Source organism: Gopherus evgoodei, chromosome 1 (assembly GCF_007399415.2).
Source record: "Gopherus evgoodei ecotype Sinaloan lineage chromosome 1, rGopEvg1_v1.p, whole genome shotgun sequence".
NCBI classification, from domain to species: domain Eukaryota; kingdom Metazoa; phylum Chordata; order Testudines; family Testudinidae; genus Gopherus; species Gopherus evgoodei.
Genome location: NC_044322.1, coordinates 119,910,962 through 119,929,119, shown reverse-complemented (window position 1 = coordinate 119,929,119; position 18,158 = coordinate 119,910,962). Strand labels below are relative to the sequence as shown.

The 18,158-nt window shown below is 43.3% G+C and overlaps 1 protein-coding gene across 7 annotated transcripts; it reads right to left on the bottom strand.

Moving 5' to 3' along the window:
• Positions 1-1,682: 1,682 nt before the first annotated feature.
• LOC115655430 (inosine-uridine preferring nucleoside hydrolase-like) lies at positions 1,683-17,325 on the bottom strand. 7 transcript variants are annotated; one of them, XM_030570887.1, is made up of 7 exons: positions 17,307-17,325; positions 16,623-16,682; positions 15,118-15,308; positions 8,384-8,563; positions 4,228-4,339; positions 3,627-3,763; positions 1,683-3,350 (listed from the first exon to the last, which is right to left on the bottom strand). In XM_030570887.1, exons 3-7 carry the CDS (start codon positions 15,295-15,297, stop codon positions 3,000-3,002), a joined length of 960 nt encoding a protein of 319 aa, XP_030426747.1. In that variant the 5' UTR covers positions 15,298-15,308; positions 16,623-16,682; positions 17,307-17,325; the 3' UTR covers positions 1,683-2,999. The 7 variants fall into 7 exon arrangements, with proteins under 7 accessions (XP_030426747.1, XP_030426737.1, XP_030426769.1 ...); XM_030570877.1 differs by lacking the exon at positions 17,307-17,325 and adding an exon at positions 16,758-16,777; XM_030570909.1 differs by lacking the exons at positions 15,118-15,308; positions 17,307-17,325 and adding an exon at positions 16,758-17,289.
• Positions 17,326-18,158: the final 833 nt, after the last annotated feature.

The following is an 18,158-nucleotide window of genomic DNA, read 5'->3' as shown; positions in this document are numbered from 1 at the left end:
CTACTTTTATAGAAATCCACCCCAGGAAATTATGCCTTATGTTAAAATCATTGTAGAATGCAATTCTAATTAAGGAATCACTACCAGGGAGAGGAAGTAGTTTAACAGGGATGATCACAAGACTCATGAAGGGGAGCACGGCTCTTTCCTAATGCATGAAATAACTGGTTTATTTCACTTCCCATTTTGCACATTCAGGATTTTCCAAGGAGCAAATTAAAATTAGCAGCTGGAAAGGACACAGACAGGTATTTAATATTTTTCTCTACTTCCAAAATCATACATGCTTCTTATACTGATGCATCTGAATACAAAATGCCATTAACATACTGATTACTGATATAAAACATCTACAGTATTCTTATAGAATATGAATTATATAAAAATACAAGTAGCAAATGTCAAGTTAAGTTACAGTAGCATGATTATTTCTGAATATTTGCCATTACAGTAATATAAACAGAAACAGCAACAATAATTTAGATGTAAGTGTGAACATTTTTAAAGTTATTCTTTGTGTTTCTTGTTAAAAGTTTAAACAAAAACTTTGTTTTTGTTCCTGTTTGACAAACAGATTTGATTTCCCCCTCCCTTCCTCAAGAGCATGAATTAGTATTCTATAATCTCCTTGCTTTCAGCAGAATTATGCATTTGTTACACAGCTCTAGGAATAGATTTCGCTAATTGCTGCTACTGAACCAGTATTAAGGCACTATTACAGAAAATACTTAAGCACATCTGTAACTAAAATGATGTCAGTGGTTCCATTGACTGTGATGCTTTATGTTACACACATGCTTACCAAACGTGCTTACTGAACCATAGCTTTAGAGCATTGGTTTCCAAACTGGCGGGGGGCGTGAAGAAATTCCAAGGTGGGCGCAAGGCTGCCCAGCCCTTGAGCTCCCAGCTGGGAAGGCTAGCCTCCGGCCCCTCCCCTCCTGTCCAGCCTTCCCCGCAGCCACACAACCACGCAGGCAGCACGGCTTGCACCCACCCACCTCCCAGGCTTTCCAATGAGCCAGTCCTGCCGCTCTGAGCAGCCCAGTAAGGGGGCGGGGAGCAGGGGGTAGGATAAGGGGCAGGAGGTCCCAGGAAGTGGGCAGTCGGAGGACAGGGAGCGGTTAGATGGGCAGAGGTTCAGGGGGGCAGTTAGGAGACAGGGAGCAGGGGAGTTGGATAGGGAGTGGGGTCCCAGGAGGCACGGTGGGTCCTGGGAGGGAGCAGTAAGAGGACAAGGAGTGGGGAGGTTGGATAGGGGGTGGGGTCCTGGGAGAGGGTGGTCAGGGAACAAGGGGCAGGGAGGGTTGAATAGAGAGTGAAGTCCTGGGGGGAGAGTTAGGGGTGTGAGGTCCTGGGAGGGGGTGGTCAGGGGACAAGGATCGGGGGGGGGGTTGGATGACGATGAAGAGGTGAGGGGCATAAGGGTTTCTTAAAAAACCCTACTGTTACTCATACCTTCTTGTCAACTGTTGGAAATGGGCCAGCCTGATTATCACTACAAAAGTTTTTTTTCTCCTGCTGATAATAGCCCACCTTAATTGATTAGTCTCATTAGAGTTGGAATAGCATCACCCATTTTTTTTAATGTTCTCTGTATATATCTCTATAGCTTCCCACTGTATTTTCCACTGCATGCATCCGATGAAGTGGGCTTTAGCCCACAAAAGCTTATACTCAAATAAATTTGTTAATCTCTAAGGTGCTACAAGTACTATTCGTTCTTTTATCATCTTCTAAATATTTTTTATATAATACAAGATGGAGTGGTATGAAGGTTCTTTGGGTGAGAGTTTGGGATGACCATTTCGGATGATCACATATTTTTCACAGTGGTAAAATTATGTAGGCAATCCCAAGCAAGTGCTGATAAAACCTTTCTACCACATCATTCTGTATGGACAAAGAAAATCCATTTTACAGGATATGGTATCTTACACAGAGTTTTCTTGTTAGTGTAAACATTCATTGTATTCCTAACCCTATAAAGTTTTCACTACAAAGGGCCAGATCCTCAACTGTAAAAAGCGATTTGGGAAGGTGTAATTATGTTTTGTTCTTAAATGGTAAGTGTTTGAAGCTGCTCAGAGGTTTGAAATATTAGGATAAGTTCCAAGGAGATGGATTAATGGCCCAGAACAGGCAAAGCAATCAACGACTCATGACAAATTAATTTAACACATGGCTCTGAAGCTTCTGAAGTAATTGCTCATTTACTTGTGTCTTCAGGGCTGTTCATTCTGCAGAATCTACAAACAAGCATGCTTTCTTGTTGTGTAAACTGGACTCAGGTTACAAACCCACTTTAAATAAGTTACATAACAGAAGTAAGATGATAAACTCATTCACTACATTTCTGGGCCATATTCAAATTAGTAAACTGAAGTTAAACAGTTTTGTTTCTCATGACCATGGTCCTTCAAATTCTTCTACATCTTCCCTTTTTCAAAATTTTCAAAAATATGTTTTAAATGTTATCATTACATGTTGAGCTCCTGGATCTTAAAGTGGTTGTTAAATAATACTTTGCAAATCCTTAATCTAGATTCTCTAAGTAAAAATTGGTTTGTTTTCCCATAATAATAAAGCAGTGAGAATTAGAACAGTCTATCTTCTCCATCTTACAAACTGATGACAGATCATATTTATATGTATATATTCTAGATTTCAATGCTGTTTCTGTCTACTGAGTAAATGCATGGTAAAGTAGAGTACTGGCCTACCAGGTAATAAGTGCACTCAGAGTTATCTAACAATTAGGCTGCCATTTTAACTTGCACTTTGAATTCTCTCACTACTGTAGATTTAAATGGGTCCTTTTCATATTCACTTGAATGCACTTTGTTGGAAATCTGACATACGAGAAAGTTATTAACTAAAAATAATTGTATGTTGTCTGATAGTAGCTATGAATCTAAAGTTATCTGTACCACTGTAACTGGACCTACAGTTACAGTTCAAAATTAACAAGATCGGGAAATTTATCAGACAGCCAAATGTTATTTTAAAGCAGCAATGAGAAGTCCCTTGAACTTCTCTAAATCACACTTATTAATGACAAAAGCTTTATTTTTCTTCTTAAGAAGACCAGCCATATCCATTACCATCATTCCTCTAGTTAGTGAGCCATTCAGCTCCACGCTTACAGCAGTTTCTATGGCTTCTGTGACAAAGCTCTCGTCAATTGCAGCAGCCATAGCATAGGAATCACAAGACACAAATCCTGAAGTCCAGAAGCTGTTGCTTGTATTTTCGTGTTTTGGATCTGTGAATTTTATACTGTGCTCAGATATTTTCTCCATGAAATTGGCTTTTTTGGTGTCCTGATTAACCCACTCATGATAGAATTCCTGCACACCAAAAGAATAATATTGGCAATTAAAAAAAGAAGAGAAACGTTGGGATATAGCTTCAGCCCTCTTTTTCCGATTAAGTCAAGACTGCCCAGCAATACAGCATGTACACAGCTTCAGATACAGTTATTTTTACATTCCAATTCAGGGAGCTCTGATTTAGGACCCAGTTCTGTAATCTGATCCATGTGGACATACCCCTGTACCCATGCAGACTGAGTTTCACCAGATTTACCTTTAGCTTTAATTTATATTAAACATTTGGTGTCTTACCCAAGACAATGAATTGCGACACGTAAATTCCCATGTTGCAATATAAGTAGGGCAAGTGAACTCATTTAAGACAACATACGCAGCTTCTGGATCAGTTGCAAAATTGAATTCTCCACAGACTGTAACATTTCCTCTGGCTAACAAAAACATAAACCGAAAAAGTAACTGTTCAGTATATGTGCTTACTTTCTTCAATCGTTTTACTTTTCAGTGCCACAGCTTACAATATTTACTGTGCCTTGTCCATTTTGCTTACCAAAAAATCATAATACAAAAAAAGAACATGTCTAAAACAGATTATATTTTTAGCATCAACATATTATCATAAGAAATTTATTATAAAATTCCAACAAAGATTTAACTTCAAGATAAGGTCATTAAAAAGATATTAACTGTGAGTGCAATTACTAAAAATCAAGGAACTCTCACATTATGGCAACATTAACAACTAACTACACCAACCTCATTACATGCATTTGTGTATTAGATTAGGTATGGGAAGTCTAGCAATTGTATAAAAAAGGCGAAACAGCTTCTGAATAAGCATACTGGAGTTATAAGTTAAAATGTTTACCTACTGATCATTTTATAAATGACTTACATTCTACATTTCCTCCCATGATGAACATATTTTTAAGCTTCTGAGGAAATGCTGGATCCAATTTCACTGCCAAAGCTAGATTAGTCAAAGGACCAGTGGCAACTAGAGAAATCTACAAAACAAACAGAACACTACTCCATCTCTTTACATGTTACTCCAATGAACATTTTTCTAAGAGGTTTGTTTAAAACATTTGTTTACAGTTCTCTTAAAGCAACACTCCGTGACTTCATCTACTGGTGGATGACTTCTCCCACTTGACAGAAGGATTAGCTACGTTGGGGTTCTTTTGGAACTCTCACAGCCGATGTCTGGGAATCCCAGAGAAGTCACATACTTCTTTTTTCATCTGTAGTTGTTCAAGACATTATGGTATTTTCTTGCTTTTATTGGAATACTGCCATAAAAACTCCAATAGGAGCTATCTATAAAGACTCAGAAGCTGCAGCAAGTCCAGAATGAGGCTGTTTATCAGCTAGGCGTAGTGAGTTGGTATGAGCATATTGTGCCTGGGCTCCATATGTTGTACTGGCTTCCTATCTGTTATGAGTGCAAACTGAAGGTGTTGTTTTTCACTGAAACATGATACAGCTTAGAAGCGGGACACTTAAGAGAAAAACAATCTATCTCCATCATTATGACATAAATTAGTTAAGATACTTTTGCTGACAGTCCCTAAAACTACACTTTTGAGGACTGGAGGCAAGATATTTTCATTGGAGAGTGATCTGAATGTGGGTATTTCTACAATGCAATAAAAGACTTATGGCATGGCCATGGCTGGCCTAGGTCATGAGGCTTGGACTATGAAGCTATAAAAGTGCCATGTAGCCGTTCAGTCTCAGGCTGGGGCCCAAGTTCTGAGACCCCATGAGAGGGAGGGTATCAGAGCCCATGCTCCAGCCTGAGCCTGAACAGTTACACTGCAATTTTTAGCCTCACAGTCCAAATTCCAAGACACAGTGCTGCAGGTTTTTTTATTGCAGTATACACATACCCTGTGAAGCTCCAAGCTCACTCCCTTTGATAAGCCATCAGAAGCAGCATCTGCTAGCTTTCAAAAGAGGGAAATCCATATATTCTTGCACTATTTACCAGCTAGGTACTAAAATGAGGGGCAGAATGGACCCATAGGTGATTTTCTTAAAAAAGTTATCCCTGCCCTATATTGGTAAGATGAGGCAGAGAAGATCAGATTCCTCAATATTTGGTTGCGGAAACATTACGAGGAGCACTAGGTTTTTAGGTCTTTGGGAAGCAACTCTAAATGGCCTTCCATTCTGGCCAAAAACATTCAGGAAGGTTAAAGAACGGATTTAAACAAGAGGCAACAAGTTGAATGCTTAAGGTAGAGGACAGTTAGAGTGCGTAAGATGGCTGATTTTATTGTCCAGGATGAGGAAGCATCTGAAGAGGCTGTTTTTCCATTTTAATGATAGATTAATACAAGCATAAAATGAGATGATGGCAAGAGAAAAGGATTAAATCAGAGAGGTCGGCAACTTTTCAGAAGTGGCGTGCTAAATCTTCATTTATTCACTTTCATTTAAGGCTTCGCGTGCTAGTAATACATTTTAATGTTTTTTAGAAGGTCGCTCTCTATAATTCTATATTATATAACTAAACCATTGTTGTATGTAAAGTAAACAAGGTTTTCAAAATGTTTAAGAAGTTTAATTTAAAATTAAATTAAAAAGCTGATCTTACGCCGCCAGCCTGGGGTTCCGTTCGCCTAGGCCGGCAGCAGGCTAAGTGGGACCGGCGGCCGGGACCTCAGACCAGCAGTGGGCTGAGTGTCTCAGCTCGCTGCCGGTCTTGGGTCCCGTCCTTGCCCACACAGAGTGGGTACCTACCTTCTCCCTCTCTTCCTCTCTCTCTGCAGTGAGCTGAGGGTGGGAGTGCACTGAGCACTGGACTGGGGGTGAAGGAGTAGGCTGGGGGTTGGGGTGTAGCATCTGGCCAGGAGCTAGAACGAAGGAGGGGGCTCAGGGTTGGGGCAGAAGGTTTGGGTGTGGAGTGCTTATCTGGGCAGCTCCCATTTGGTGGGAGGGGTGCAGATGGGAATGTGGGGGGGGGCAGTGCAGGAGCTCCCATTTGGTGCTCAGGGTGAGGGTAGGGATGTGGGGGGTGCAAGAGTCATGGCACCCCAGACACCCCCCCTGCATCCCCTCCATACACCCCCAGCCCTCTGCCCTGACCCCTGCACCCCCTCCACACATACCCAGCCATCCCACACCCTGACTCCTGCACCAGCTCACACACCTCCAGCCCGTTCTGACTCCTGCACCCTCCACACCCCATGCCCTGACTCTTGCACCCCCGCACATCCCCACCCTGAGCACCGAACGAGAGCTCCTGCACCCGACCCCCCACATTCCCACCTGCATTCCCGGTCTGGGCTCCTGGCTGCCAGCCCTTCTCAGCCCACTGCCAGCCCGAGGTCCCGCCTGCCAGCCCGTTACCAGCCGGGGTCCCGCAGGCCCCACTTAGCCCGCTGCCAGACTAGGTGAACGGAACCCCAGGCCGGCAGTGGATTGAGTGGGCTGGTGATGTAAGATCAGCATTTTAATTTAATTTTAAATTAAGCTTCTTAAACATTTTGAAAACCTTTTTATTTTACATACAATAGTTTAGTTATATAATATAGACTTATAGAGAGAGACCTTCTAAAAAGTGTTACAATGTATTACCAGCACGCGAAACCTTAAGTTAAAGTGAGTAACTGAAGATTCAGCACATCACTTCTGAAAGGTTGCTGACCTCTGGCCTAGGGTCTGACAGAACGCATTAGAATGAGAAGCTAAATGAAGTTTTGCCAAAGGTATACAGTTTAGACAAGGAAAACATATCATAATAACTATACCTAAGATGTATTTGGGAGCATAGGATGAAGACAATATAATCATGAGCAGAGTTCTCTGTAAAACTGAAAATATTAAAAGACAATCCCAAAATGCAAGAAAGATGGTCAATAGGATCCTTGGCTGCATTTGAGGAGAGACATTATGAACTACACAAAGAAAATTAATATCTTAATTTTTCTATAAATTTGAGAAGAGTGTTAGAATGAGACCTGGAAAATCAAGTCATCAGTTTAGCTACTGAACAGTTACACCATTGGTGAAGAAAGACACTTCACTATGCCATTCCAACAATGGGCCACAACTCTGACCATCTCTAGAGGCAAGATATTGTTCACAGACTCTGTCCATTCAATCCTTGGTCTCTGCTGGAACTGTTATCTATCTTGACAATCACTATCAAGTCCAGAGGTGGTTTTTGTGATTTGTCTACCTGTCCATAGGGAATTGGACTGAGCACCAGATCCATTTCATATGGACCGAACACCCATCAAACAGCAACAGCTTTCAAGCATTAACAACGAGGCCTATAATCCGAATTTCCGATAAAGATGAAACACACTGTGTCCTATCTTCAGTCCCTCCAAGTCATGCAATCCGCCATAAGGAAAACTATGATATAGAAACACTGAGGCCCCAAAGTGAAGTACCATGATAGTTTGCTGCTCTGTAGGGATGTAAAAATTCTAAAGAAGATTAAAAAAAACGGATAAATTAAACAAAGGAATAGAGGGTGTTAGCTATTATGAAAGATTGATACCTTTGTGCCTACATAGAAGACGTGGAGAAACAGAAGGCAGTAGGAAATCTTATTGCAATAAATACCTAAAAGAGGATCACAAAGACATGAGCAAGGACATGTTTGAGGTAAGCAGCAAAAAAAATACAGACTCTCCTAAATATTAAATAAAGATATTATTCCTCTGGGAGAAAGGGAGATGGTAAATCAGTGTGTCAAATTCTTTGCCTCCAGAATTACCTGATTAAAGGAACAATTATTTGGACACCAGTGACTTAGGACTAGATGTTTAATTATGGCTATTCATGTACAGGGTTAAATTGAATGCCAAATTTCAGTCTGAGAAAATTTCTTCCAGCCTCAGTGTACAACGCCATGGACTATCGGGAGAAGGTAGGCGGGTCACCTTCCACTGAAGACTGAACCTGGATCCTCCATTAGGATTAGACAGGCAAAGCAATTTCATATAATTGCAAGGCATTTGCTTAAACAGACTTCAGTCCTGCTTGCTGTCTTCTGTTACTACATAGAAAAAAAATATAAAGAACACTCTCACCTGACCAGGCTTCTCATTAACAATTCTTAACATTGCAATCACAGCATGTTCTTTCTGTAGATAGTCTAATCTTGGAGCATTCGGAACAGGAACATCACCCAAACCATCTCTTCCATGATACATAGCCCCTTTCACAGGACCACCAAGTAAGGGAGCAGAAGCACCTTCGTAAACTGGAATCTAAACAAGATGTAAGTTGCAAAAATTGACTATAGCATGGCTGCACATCACCTAAAGGCATCTTGCCTCTGTTTAAATTTATATTATCCCAGTACTACCACCACCACTGTTTTATTTACAGTATTAACCCTGTTGTTACATAAACACACAATCTATTTTAAGGAGCAGATTGTGTTTGGAGCAAGTCTCAGGAGTGGTTTATTATTATTCATGCTGTCTTCTTGTTACTGATTGAGCCCCCTTCCCTCCTCCGTGGCCCCCAGCTCTTCCCCTCCCACGGTTCTGCTGAGTGCCTCCAGCCTCAGCACGCCGGGCAGGCGGCCCCTCCACCCCAGCACTGGGCAGACGGTTTGATGGCGGCTGCCGATCAGCTATTTGGTGGTGTTCATGATGGATGATGCAATGAACAGGGAGGAACTCCAGAAATTTGGGATTGCTTTTCAAGAGTCCGATAAGACCTACTTTTCCCCCCACCATTGCAGGTGCTCCATCCATTGCAACACCGACAAGTTTATCCGGTTGTACGTCACCTTAGCATTTGTCAGTGCTTTGTCAAGTACATTCTTTATGTCAACAATGTAAGTTGTTTCTTTTAGCACCACTAAATTCAACATTATTTCTTTCACAATTACATCTGTGGAAACATAGCGAACAAATATCGCTAGTTGTGGTTTATCTTGAGTATCTGTGGATTCATCGACAGCTAGGCTCAATGCTAGAGAATTCTTTAGATCGTTTTGCATGTTGCATCTGGGAGATCTGCCTCTCCATACTGTGGCGTGAAATTGGAATTTGCTGCATTAGTCACTGAAGTTCTATGTTACTTGGATCTAAAATTGGAATCACTTCTGCAATAATCTTAACAAATTCTCCGTCACAATATAGACATTTAGCACGAGTGATATTCCATGCCATAACAAAACTAGCTTCAGTCATTGTGTCAGCTTCCTTACTGAACACAGAAAGTAGGGTCTATTGAGGCATAAATTTAATGTGGTTAGCTTGTTTTTCCTTAATTCTGATCCAGGAGGGTACTTAGATGAAAAGTTATTGTGAGTAATTTGAGTAACTGTCCACATGAATTCCACTCTTAGAGACTAACAATCGGTTATTTATTGCCTGGAGGTGGGTATTAGGAGTCCTACTTAAATGGCTATAAGACAGCTCTAACAAAACCAACATCTGATGTGGGAACCCTTACAAAGCAATAGTGTCTTGTAAATGTCTGATTAAAGCGCCACATAACTGCTCCTCAAATATCGCGGATTGAGCTTTAGTCTGGCTAGATGGATCTATCCTGGCTAATTCATAATATGACCTTAAATATCTGGAGACCCACTTAATCAGGGGTGAAAAAGGGAGATGAAAGGACTGGCTCATACGGAACTCTGAGACAATCTGCTGAGAAACTTTGAGTGAGATCTAAGAATGACCCTGTCCTTACAAAATACTGTATATAGACGATATGTCAGAAGGGCCTGAACATCCCATTCCCTGTGAGCTGATGTAATGGCCACCGGAAAGGCAGTCTTCACTGACTGGTGGGGAACAGGTTGCTGAGGGTTCAAAGTGGGGACCCATCAACCCTGCTAATAAATATTATATTGCTATACTATATTGAAGTCCCAAAAAGGGAGAGGGGCTCCTGCACTGGGGGGAAAACATGTGAGGCCTTTAGGAATCTTGCTACTGTAAAGTGGGAAAATACAGTACTACCCAGGAGTGAGGGATGATGTGCAGATATTGCTGCTACATGGACCTTTATGATCTGATGTAAAGTCTAGACTGTTAAAGGGCTAGCAAATACTCCACCATTGCTGAAAGTAATGATGTCAAAGAAGACAACTACCACTGGCATCCCAAGTAGAAAACCTCTTCCATTTAGCCTAATAAGTAAGGTTGAAAGGTTTCCCCTGCTTTGAAGCAGAATGTTTTGAACAGTTTCTTTCAGTAGATACAAACCACACAGCATCTAGGCCCTGGTGGGCAAACTTTTTGGCCCGAGGGCCACATCAGGGTAGGGAAATTGTATGGCGAGCCATGAATGCTCACAAAATTGGGGGTATGGGTGGGGGGAGGCGACGGCTCTGGGATGGGGCTGAGGAGTTTGGGGTACAGGAGGCGGCTCCAGGCTGGGACCTAGGAGTTCAGAGGGCAGGAAGGGGATCAGGGCTGTGCAGGGGATTGGGGCATGAGAGGGGCTGAGGGGTACAGGCTCCAGGCAATGCTTACTGCAAGCAGCTGCCGGAAGCAAGTCCCCCCTCTATGGGCGCCGCTAGGTGGCTCTGCGCGCTGCCCCATCCACAGGCACTATTCCTGCAGCTCCCATTGTCCGAGAACCACGGCCAACAGGAGCTGCGGGGGCGGTGCTTGCGGATGGGGCAGCGTGCAAAGCCGCCTGGCCACACCTCCATGTACTACATAGGAGCCAGAGGGGTTCATGCCGGCTGCTTCCTGGAAGCCATGCGAAGCGGGTCAAGCACTCAACCACTCTCTCTAGCTGGAGCAGGGCAACCCCCCAACCCCGCTCTCCAGCAGGAGCTGAGGGCCGGATTAAATGGTCTGATGGGCCAAATGTAGCCCTGATCTAGGCTGTCAGGTGTAAAAATACTGGATCCAGGTGCAAGATCTAACAATTCTGGAAGACTGTGAGGCAGAGCAGGTAAGGTGATAAGTGGCTGCACTGAAAGTTTCATGAAATCCAAACACCAAAACTGCTTGGCCCATACTGGGGCTATCATAACAACACTGCATCCTGCCTCAGTATCCTAGGTATCATAGGGATTGGCAGAAAGGCATACTTCAACCCTGGCATCCAAGGGATGAGAAAGGCATTGGTCAGGGAGCTTTAGCTTGCACCCCTTCTGAAAAAGAAGAATGTCTGACACTTGTTCTGGTCTGTTGCTACTTTTGGGAATCCCAATTTACAAAAGATGTTCTGTAAGAGTGAGTCTTTGCGAACACACTTGTTGTCAGGGAATTGCCTGCTGAGTTGATCTGCCAAAGTGTTCAGAAGGCTGAAAAGGTACACAGCCACACATGTAACTTGGTTCAAAATATACCTGTTCCATAGTCCTATGGTTTCCTGACAGAGTGAGAATGATCTTGTTCCCCATTGCCTGTTGACATAATCCACAGCTGTGGTGTTGTCTGTCAACACTTGTATTAAGGATTCCCAAAGAAGAGGCAGGAATGCTTTGCACACCAAGCTGACTTTGAGCTCTAAAACATATACATGGGAGCAAGCTTCCTGAGGGAACCACAAATCCTGAATTTCAAGATCATAATCTGGATCAGTGTTGGGCAACCTGCGGCCCGTAAGCGTAATCTGCCGGCGGGCCGCAAGACAGTGTTTACAATGACTGTCCACAGGCACGGCCACCCGCAGCTCTCAGTGAAGATCCAAGGTAGGCCATCAACCTCCTTTTTTCTTTGGGATCAAAAAGTAATGGGAGTAAAAAGCCACCTCCTGTATTGCTCCCAGCTGTAAAAGGGAGTGTACTTCTCAAACTGATGGTCTTTCATGGGAAGGTTCCCTGAAAAGAGCCAGGAAAGGAGGCAGTAGGAGGGTGGGGAGAAGGATGGGATTGAAACTGAATTAGCTGCTCCTTGGCTACCATCTCTGGGACCCATAAAGCCAAGGTAACCTCAGCTCAAATTTCTCCAAAACAAAAGAGGTGGTTGCCAAGCGGCAGGTGTAGAACAAAAGAGGTTCGCAGATCATCCTGTCAGTTTCTCAACTTTGCATCGCACCTGCTGCCTGGTGGTACCCCAAGACTGTGGGGCAGCAGAGGAGGCAGAGGGTTGTCTCCAGTGGAATCTCTCTCTCTTCATTGGCAGTTCCGAAGTACAATGTGGCTGACTGTAAAACTGGACTGAGGTATGCTGTCTATAGGACGTTGATGTGGCTGCTTCCTTCTTGGGTTGGAACTCAAAGTCCTAAAGAAAGCAAAGTTGGCCTTAAATCTTTTGGAGGCCACGGGGCTTCACCAATGTTGTTGTTGAAAAACTCATTACCCTCAAATGGGAGGTTCTTGTTTGTTGCCTAGAGCTTCCTGGAGATCCTTGAAGACTGAAGTCATAAAGATCTCCTCCTGGCTATTGCAGTAGCTATTGTGTGCACTGTGGTGTCAGACATGTCCAGCATAGACTGTAGAGAAGTACAGACTGTCACCTGAAATCTTTAATGGCAATGGCTGGATAGTTAGCCATCTTCCTCTAGAGCATAGCTGTTAAATACACCTTGTAGCTGAACAGATTGAGCTTTTCTGGATCCTTTTCTCTTGGCATAGATTTAGAAGGTCCATGCTGTTTAGTTCTCTCCTGTAGTGCTGCCACTAGAAAAGAACCCAGTGTTGGATGTAAGCAGAAAATCAAATATGCAGCAAGAACCTGGTGCCCACTGTCTGCTCTTTTTGACATGGACGGGATGGATACAGATGTATGTCAGATAGCTTGAACAGACTCTAGTAGCCTGTCATTAATGGAAATGCTCATGGTGAGCCTCCCTATTGCAGAAGGATTCAGAATGACCAAGTTTCTTATCAGAGGGGTAGCTGTGTTAGTCTGTATCTGTAAAAAAGCAACAAAGAATCCTCTTTGTTGCAAGTTTCTTATGATTTTCTTGACCCAATTACAGAGGTATGTCTCAGCAATTTGGAATTATTTAAATCAAAGCAATTTAAATCAGCAAGCTGGAAACGCTGATTTAAATAATTGGTTTTAATCTTATTTTGCTTTTGTAATTTTTAGTTATTTTCCTAAAGAATGGTTGACTCTCATTGGTTGATAACCATTAAAACATGTTGATTTGGAATGAAATACAGCCTTTACACTAAACTTGGTACTACTTTTTGCTAACCAGGAGGCTATACTATACATGCTCAAGTAAGTAAATGTGTGTGTGTAACAAGTAATCTTAATTTATAATTATTCAGATTCTTACTGTTTACATTTTTCTTATGTTAAGAAATGTCATTCATCTTTTTTCTTTACTAGAGGATGAATAAATTTTTACTTGTGAACTGTATCAATTTGAATGGAAATTCAAATTCCATTAAAAATGCACAAAACAGCATTTTAAATTATTTTATTACGAAAACTAACAAATGTGCTAGATATGTGAGGGAAAAAAGTAAATTTATCAAAACATGTTTTACATTTATAATTGTTTTATTAAATGAAGTATTATCTGTAGCTAGTGAATTGATCCTAAAATGCTTCCATTGTCTCTCAAGATTTTAGAACTCATCCTCTCATACCTATGCTAGCTGCCACAGGAAGTAAGAAGGAGCTGAACGACAATTGGGTCTACTCCACCCTTTATGCCCATTAAGGAGGAGATGGAAGGGGGCACAAGGGCACCCGAGGCACAGCATGGTCTCAATTAACACTGCTGGCCAAAAGAATCCAAATCTCATGGGCATGGATGCATGCACGCAGTGTATGGAATCCATGTAGACAATCACTTGAAGAAGCAATATTACAGGATCAATTTCAAAGAATATCCTAACAGTGATCAAATCAGTGGCACTAAAATTGCAGAGCCTTTATGAAAAGAGCAGAAATTTCACATCAGCCAGGAAAAATAGAAATGCAGGGAAACCCCGCTATAATGCACCCCGCAATAATGCAAATTCAGCTATAATGCGATTGTAAGGTGGCTCCAGACGCCCCAGACAAAAAAAAAAAAAAAGGCAGCTGGAGCCCTGCGGAAGCACAAAAAAGAAAAAAGAAAAAACCGCTAGAGCGCTGCCAAAGAGCAATAAATAAATAAATAAATAAATAAAGCGGCCGGAGCATGGTGGAAGCGCAAAAGAGAAAAAAAAAGAAAAAAACCACCAGAGCACCGCTGAAGCGCAAAAAAAATGGCTGGATCACCGCCGAAAGGCAAAAAAGGAAAAAAGAAAAAAGAAAAAAAAAATAAAAAGAGGCTGGAGCGCCCCCAAAGGAAAAAACAAAAAAACAAAAAATGGAATGTGCCTTTCCCCCTGCCTCTTCCCCCCTACCCCCGCTTACCCTTTTGGTGAGAAGAGCCATTCTCCTCCCCAGCTGCTCCTCGCTCTTCCTCTGCCCCTTGCATGTCTCCCCTGCTCTCCCCAAGTGTTTCCCTCTCTCATTGTATGGCTGAGAGGCCCGCTGCTGGAGCTGCACCCTTTCAGTTACTATTATGGGCAGTTTGCAAATGAAAGTAGTTCTCTGCCCAAGAGAAATTGACTGGCTTGAAAGTGACCAGCTTGAAATGGTAAACCCCGCTATACCGCGATCCCGCATTTAGCGCGATCCAATTTTTTGTACCCCAATCATTGTGTTACAGCGGGGTTTCACTATACCTATAAGATTTTTTTTAAAGGATCTAGGAAAATTACTATTATTATTCCTGGGATTGATATGGTGAGACAATAAACAAGACAAAAATTATCCTACATCAGCAAAGAAATTAATTATGGAGTACAAACTATAAAAGGTGATCCTAGCCTACGCGAATTGATGATTTTTAAGCAAGACCTGACACAAAGATAAACCCTTTCACATACATTTAAGAGACTGATTACCTCAAGCCTATTACAAACTTGTAGTACACGAAGTACATTTTTGCAGACGTTTTCCAACACTGTGTTTCCATAACAGCAAGTAATTCCCAGGATTTCAACACTGGGAGATGCCAGCGCCATCATTATGGCTTGAGCATCATCGACTCCACAATCAACGTCAATCAACAGCAACTTTGTCATTTTTTAAATACCTACAAAAAAAAGTTACAAGCAGATTAGACAACTAACCTAATAATTAAGTTTAAGATATGTTGTCAGTAGCTACCTTTGTGGTACTCTGCTCTTGTTTGATGATAACAGTCGGCTGCGTGCGTGTTCCCTTTGTGTGCTGCCCTGGCTCTGCACAGATAGCTGACGCAGCAAACTCTGAGAGAACCCCCAAAGACCACAGACTCTAGTAAGAAACGAAGGAACCCGAGCCAGGTTTATTGTCAAATGAAGCACAGTAATAGTTTCCTATAGACTCTACAGGACATATTACGAATATGTGCCCCCTGCCAATGGAGACAGCTTAGTCAGTGGTAGGACACTCCGCTGCCCCTTAGGCTGGACAAAGATGTGCACTCCGGGACCTACTTTTATACAGTTACAGGAAAGATTACTCATCCCTTCTGACTTATTGACGTACAGCCCATTGGCTCATTAGGGTACTGTCTCTCCCTTCGATCATGTTGTTTCAGACAAACAGATCTATCCATCATGCTGTCCTTTTGACCCTGTCTTTAAGATGCATATGCCTGTTCCTTGTTATGTCTATGGAGTGTCCTGGTGCCGTCTTGGCACAAGTTCCTCTTATTAGCACTTATATGTGAAAGCATCTGCTGCTAATAACCTTTTTCTCTCCAACTTCTGTGACTGGGGCCTGCTTCAGGCTCACAGCCCAGCTTTTGCTTAGCAATGCCTGGAAGTACTTTGGTTCAGGCTTCAGACTGGGCCTCTGACACAAGAGTTTGTTTCAGGGCCTCATCTTACTACAAGATACAGTAGGTCATGTAGAGAAAACATATTCTAAAGATATGGCTACAGTTTAACTGGGTTTCAGTTCAAACACTGTAGGTTATTTGCCACTTTTTTCTACAGACTTTTATTTTATTTCAGTTTACATCTGACTTCTTTTTTGTAATGTTTTATGTAACAAATTTCACCCACCTCTATTTTCAGAGAAAATGTCAAGAATCACTGATTTGTAAATCAACAGGAACCTGAAAATGAGTGGTTAACTGGGACTTTTGAGAAGTTTTCATATGTTAACTAAACATGTGTACAGTGATTTAAAAAAAATCAAATGTACATGTCTATATATACCCAATTAAAATAATTGGGGATATTGTAAATTACCTGCCCAATACCAGTTTATATTAAAATTGAAATGATTTCTTAATCCCTATGAAAAAGCTAGTAGTTATGCACACTCCTTGTGACAGTCATCGGCGGGGAGGGGAGCATCTGAAACCAAGGAAACCAGCACACAATTATAGCAGCAGGGCCACAACTTTAACACTTACCTTCCTCAATGCTTCCTTCGCAGTTAGAAAGTAGTTTCTGCTAGTCTCCACTGCAATTATCTTAAATGAGATGAGGAAATATTAGTCATACTCAGTAGAACAGCAACCACTGTCTGCTAACTTAAATTCTTGTACCTTCATGGGCACCAACTTCTAGTTTTCACTGGAGGTGCTCACCCCTGCTCCGCCCTCCTTGAGGCCCCCCCCTGCTCTCCCCCAAACCCGTCCCTCAGGGAGCCGAGCCCGCTGGTGACGTCCGCGTCCCACACACGTGGCAGCCAATCGAGAGCCGCCTCCGACGGACTGTCCCGCGCTTCTGCTCCCTGCAGTGGGAGAGCCGGGGGGGGAGGTCCTGGCGCTAATATCTGGCCGCGCCCTGCTTGCCCCGGGGGCGGGAGTCGCGCGCTCTGCGTGCAGGGGGGAGGGGCGAGGGGGTGGCTGGTTGCGCGCGTGAGCGGTGTCCCTCCCCCCCCCCCCCCCCCCGCCAGCCGAGGGGATGCGGCCCGCGCTCCCCGCCCGCTCGGGGGACCCGCTGACGTGTGTGAAGCAGCGGGAGGGGGTGGGGGGGCAATAGGAGCCCATATAAACAGAAGACCCCGCGTCAAGGGCCGCCGCTCCGCGGAGCAGTGCGGGAGAGCGGGCGGGGCTACTAGGGGGAAGTGAGACACCCGTAACGGCACAAACCGCTCCCGCGGCCAGTTCCCCGCTCGGGTGCACTGAGCAGGCTCTCTCGCACTGCGCATGCCCGGTAACCTTTGCTGTTGCCACTGTCCTCACGTCTACTTACGATTTGCTGCCTCCTCTGGGAGGGGGGAGCGTTAAAAGCATTAGGGGGCAAATCGCAGCGGGGGGCTGTCAGCAGGCGGGGGGGCAGAAATTTACTGGCGGGGGTGGGGGTGGTGTCAAGCTGCTGCAGGTAGCGACAGAAGAGGAAAAATCGGGTGAGGGGTGGTAGCTGGGGTTGGACGGGGGCGGGGAGATGTTGCTAGACCCTGCAGAAGAAGCAGATCATGAGTGTTTTCGACCCAAAACCCCATCCCTAGCCCTTCGCTACCCCATGGAGCAGGCGGCACCACGTCCTGAGCAGTAGCCCAGATGGTCACGTTGCGGGACAGAAACTGCACCTAGTTGCAAGACGGGAGGGTTGCTAAACATGTGGTCACATCTGCCCCTGCCTGCTGATGCGGGACCGGTACCTCAGGCTGTGGCAGTGCAGTGCAGAGATTGAGGTTGAGCCTGCACTCTGAGCAATGAAACAAGCCCAGGAGCCTTCCCCAAGCTTTTTTTGGCTTTTACACATTTGCACTGTGTTTTGACTGTTTAAAATTAAAACAAAATGAAAACAGAATTTGTCTTTAGTGAAATAAAGATTGCCTACTAGTGTAATTTTAACAAAAACACAATTACAAACAATTTGAGTTCAAGTATACACTGTAATGAAAAACATTAGTGTCTTCCGGTTTCTCCTAAATTAAAAGAATTTATATGAACTGAATTTTTCTGGTTTTTATACTTGTGTAGTCTTTTAATAACTCA